The sequence below is a fragment of the Neltuma alba genome, unplaced genomic scaffold (genome assembly GCF_004799145.2).
Source record: "Neltuma alba isolate B1F8T4 unplaced genomic scaffold, ASM479914v2 tig00011382_pilon, whole genome shotgun sequence".
Classification (NCBI taxonomy): domain Eukaryota; kingdom Viridiplantae; phylum Streptophyta; class Magnoliopsida; order Fabales; family Fabaceae; genus Neltuma; species Neltuma alba.
The window spans coordinates 99,059-103,511 of record NW_021636075.1 but is presented as its reverse complement, the minus strand read 5'-3'; the positions used below and the strand labels follow the sequence as shown (position 1 = coordinate 103,511).

At 33.5% G+C, this 4,453-nt stretch overlaps 1 protein-coding gene across 1 annotated transcript; it reads right to left on the bottom strand.

Moving 5' to 3' along the window:
• Positions 1 to 2,071: 2,071 nt before the first annotated feature.
• Positions 2,072 to 4,088, bottom strand: LOC114712623 (uncharacterized). Its single transcript, XM_028897168.1, has 4 exons — positions 3,100 to 4,088; positions 2,817 to 3,004; positions 2,328 to 2,714; positions 2,072 to 2,244 (listed from the first exon to the last, which is right to left on the bottom strand). The coding sequence occupies exons 1-4, from the start codon at positions 4,086 to 4,088 to the stop codon at positions 2,072 to 2,074; spliced, it is 1,737 nt and encodes a 578-aa protein (XP_028753001.1).
• Positions 4,089 to 4,453: the final 365 nt, after the last annotated feature.

Below are 4,453 nucleotides of genomic sequence, written 5' to 3'. Positions count from 1 at the left end.
GAGGTGGCAACGACACATGAAGGTGGCCGGTTGTTGCCAATGATGAGGTGGCATTTGGTAGAGGCTCCACGTGGTAGCAACATGTGGAAATGAGAGGTGGTGACATGTGGCAGCTAAGGTAAGTTGGCAGCAACACATGGAGGTGGCCGGCTATTGCCAATGATGAGGGGCAGCTGGTAAGGCTCCACATGGCATTTTAATTTTTTTAATAAAATCATATTAGTGATGAAATTTCTGACAAAAATTTTTTATTGCTAATTACCGATAGAAAAATTATGTTGGAATTAAAGACAAAAAATTATTTTGTCACTAATTCTGTTGATAATTAGCGACGAAATTTCAATTCCGTTGCTAATCCCAATTAGTGACAGAAGAATTAACGATAGAATTTGTTTCGTCACTAATCCGTTGCTAATTTCGTCGTTAATTCTGTCACTAAATAAAAATTCTATCACTAATTGCATGTTTTTTTGATAGCGTATGCATAGCATCCAACTAATATCGATAAGGACTTAGAGATTGTCCCAAAGACATTTGCTCGACTCCCACAAACAATATTCAAATTAATAAAGTTAAATTTTTGGAATACTTTATTTAATACATATAGAAAAGTTTCAAGAGTCATGACAATTAAATATAATCACAATATATGATCAAAGAGCACAACAGAATCCTTAAGGCTCACTCTTCCGGTGCCTTTTCTTTCTCCCTATGAGATACTTCATTTGAAAAAGAGTCAAGTAAGTAAGGTGAGTACTAACATCTTAGTAACCTATAGAATAGTCATGCACACACAGGCTATCACACAAGCAATCATTATCTAACATATATGCAGTTATTGAAATAACGTAAATAATCATTAGCACACAATATCATTGAAATCATATAATCTCTATATGCAATGGATGCTTTCTCCCTTATTACTCTATCTAACCTTATTCTGCTAACTAAAACCATAGGCTTATCTATGGTTTGGCTCACATACCAGACTAGCCAAAACTACTCTAGTACTCAAAATGTACCTGGCCAAATGTATAGAGACCAAGCTCAGACTATGACTCCTCTCTTTAAAAAACAAATTAGGAGGTATCACAGTCCTACATTCCTCCTCTACAAACATGACTAGGTAACTATTAAAGAATGACGTCCTAAAAAGGCTAACTGCTGTGCACAAAGTGGAGGCAAATCATGTGGTTACAATATATCAGTATCATAAGCTCCTCAACTCAACCATCAATGCATGTCATGCATATACAGCAATTTCGGTACATACAAACATGCTTAAAAGAATTTAGAATATTTCATGAATCATTTACTCTCATGTTTTTATTTCATATGTGCATATCTACAAATATACAACATGCTTAGCTGAATTAAATAAAAATGAAATATAATACATCCATATCATTTTTTTCACCATTTGGCAATCTGAATAAATTGTGTACTTGTGCATGACCAAATAATGTTTCATACATCTATCCATGCGTACTCAATGATAACAAACATATTTGAAAAAATCCCAAGTTACCTGTTCTCTTTTTTCCCACAAGCAATTTAATGGCAAATCCATGTAACAAGAGCTCATAGCAAGAGTCTACAAGAATCGCATACATATAAACATTAATTTATAACTCAACTATTTTAAACCTGTCCTAAGGCTGGTCTAAGGTTGTCTTAAATCTACGCTAGGACCCTAAAATTACCCTAAAAACCCAAAATTAATTCTTTTAAATCCATATTCCATTATCATTTAGTTAGTTCATTATCATAATCATGGTTATCAAATCGGGATACGAATCGTGTATCGGAAAGCCGGTTTTATGAATCTTGAATCGTACCGTATTGTGAATCGTAAGATTCATGAACAATTATTGAGGATAATGTATAAGTAATTTTCACATAAAAAATATTAAAAGTTTGTAAATATTAGGTGCTATAAACTGCCCCAAAAAAAATGAAATAACCAATATATGAAATTTTAAAGATAAATAGTCTCCAAAATCCATTCAAAATTCAAAGTCAAACTCCTAACTTAAAAAGACTAAAGTCAGTAAACATAAAATTCAATCCATCATTCATCATCTCCAAGATCAATGTCACTCAATTCATGATCATTCTCCATTAACAATGTCATTTCTTCATCATCCTCTTCTTCCCCATCTTCAACATTATCTTCATTCTCATTCTCTTGTTCTACTATAGATTTCCCTTTGCTATTGGTTTTGGCATTCAAATTTCTTGGACCTAAGGGGGAAAAAAAACTTAATAAGTATGATGATATATATTTAAACTAAAATCAACTTAAATTTAGTTTTAAAATATTATACCTCTCTTTCTTTTCTTGCTTGGAGCTCCTTCATCAAGAGTGAAACTCTCATGTATGTCCATCCATGACCCATCTACTGGCAAGCATGGGTTTTCTTTTTCAGTGATCCACTCATCATCAGATTCAATATCTGATAAACAAATGGGATCATATGTCTCTCCCTTTTCCTCTCTAATCTTCTGTCTCATCTCAAGTTGAAGGTTATACTTGACAAATACAAGTGCATTCAACCTTTGTTGTTCTAAGCGATTCCTTCGCTTAGTATGGATTTGATCAAACGTGCTCCAATTTCTTTCACATCCAGTAGCACTACATGTGAGACTCAAAATTCTCATAGCTATCTTTTGTAACTCTTTACCTTCTCCTCCATAACTTTCCCACCAAAGAGCTAAAAAAAAAAACAATAATTAGGAATGTTTTTCAAAATTCAGATTTATTATTAAGGTTAAAAATTAAATTCTTATAGATAGTATAGACTAGAGAATAATACCAGGTTGCTTTTTGTTTCTAGTATCTATTGCCATGCTCCTTCCGAAAAGTCCCTTAGCAGACTTGAATGCCTCGAGTTGTTGATCAACTAAAAATCTTGTCTTTCTATCCGGAATCATTCTCTCAATAGTTTCATATAAACCAAAATAAACTTCTTGATCCGCATTAAATTTTTCATCATAATGGAACCTAAAAAAATAATGAATAAGTTATCTTTTTCTAGCATACAATTAATAATAAATATAAATATTTAAATTTTAAACTTTAAATTGTATAAAACTTACTTAGGATTAAGAAAGTAGGCAGCCGCATGGAGGGGTCTATGTAGTTGCAAATTCCAACGAGTATCAATAATCTTCCATATCTTTTTATACCTTGATTCTTTCTTTTCAAAATTGTCAGCAATCTCTTCTTTGGCCCTATCCATTGCTTCATAAATATATGGCATAGCAGGTTTAGAGTCACCATCTACAAGTCTCAAAACTTTTACAAGTGGACTCACACACTTTAAGCAATATTTGATGGAACTCCAAAATCTAGAATCCCCAAAAATCATGTCCGCCACTTGCTTACCCTCACTTTTACTAGCAAAAGAACCAGAAACCCAATCATCTGAAGCAAACATGGTTCGAAGAGCATTCTTTTGCCGGAATATGCAACTTAGTGTAAGATAAGCTGTTGCAAATCTTGTCACTGCCGGTCTAGCTAATTCTCGTCCCTTGGAATATTTTCTATACAAGTTCAAGACCCATGTATGCCTATAAATGAATGTTGTTATTTTCTTTGCATTGGTGATGGTATTATAAAATACCGGAAGTTGCCCAATGTCTTCAAGGACTAAATCAAGGCAGTGAGCTGCACAAGGAGACCAAAATAATTTTTTTCTCTTCTCTTCTAACATCTTCCCTGCTGCCACAAGATTTGAGGCACCATCTGTCACAACTTGCACCACATTATCCTCTCCAATTTCCTCAATCATATTGTCTAGTAATTCAAACATTTGTTTAGCATCTTTAATCACACTACTTGTGTCCACTGACTTTAGGAAGACTGTCCCACTAGGACTATTAACTAAAAAATTAGTAAGAGACCTCCCTTTACCATCAGTCCAACCATCACACATCAAAGTACAACCCCATTTCTCCCAATCCTTCTTATACTTCACTAAACTTTCTTGAATTTTATCAACAGCTTTTTTTAAATGAGAAACTCTTACCTCATGATAACTTGGAGGTTTCAAACCCCTACCATATTCACCAACAGATTTTAACATTTGAATAAATAGTGGACTTCTTACCAAATTGAATGGTAAAGCATTACCATAGATGTATTTACAAATATCTTGAATTACTAAATCTCAATCTTTTACCATCTCATTCATTGTTTTTTGTTTGATAGTTTTTGATGTCCCTTCCTTCCCCTTAGCATCTTGAGCAGTTGCTTCTTCAATATTTCAACACTAATAGCATCTTATTTTTTTCTTTATTTTCTAGCATTTTAACAAACAACTTTTAACTTCATATCGGGAACACTTGTACATGGACTCACATTTTCTCTGGTTCCTGCCAAATGATGTTTCATCCTGGCTACTCACCCCAACATTGATGTGAACAGTATTTGCATTTAACCATAAGTCTA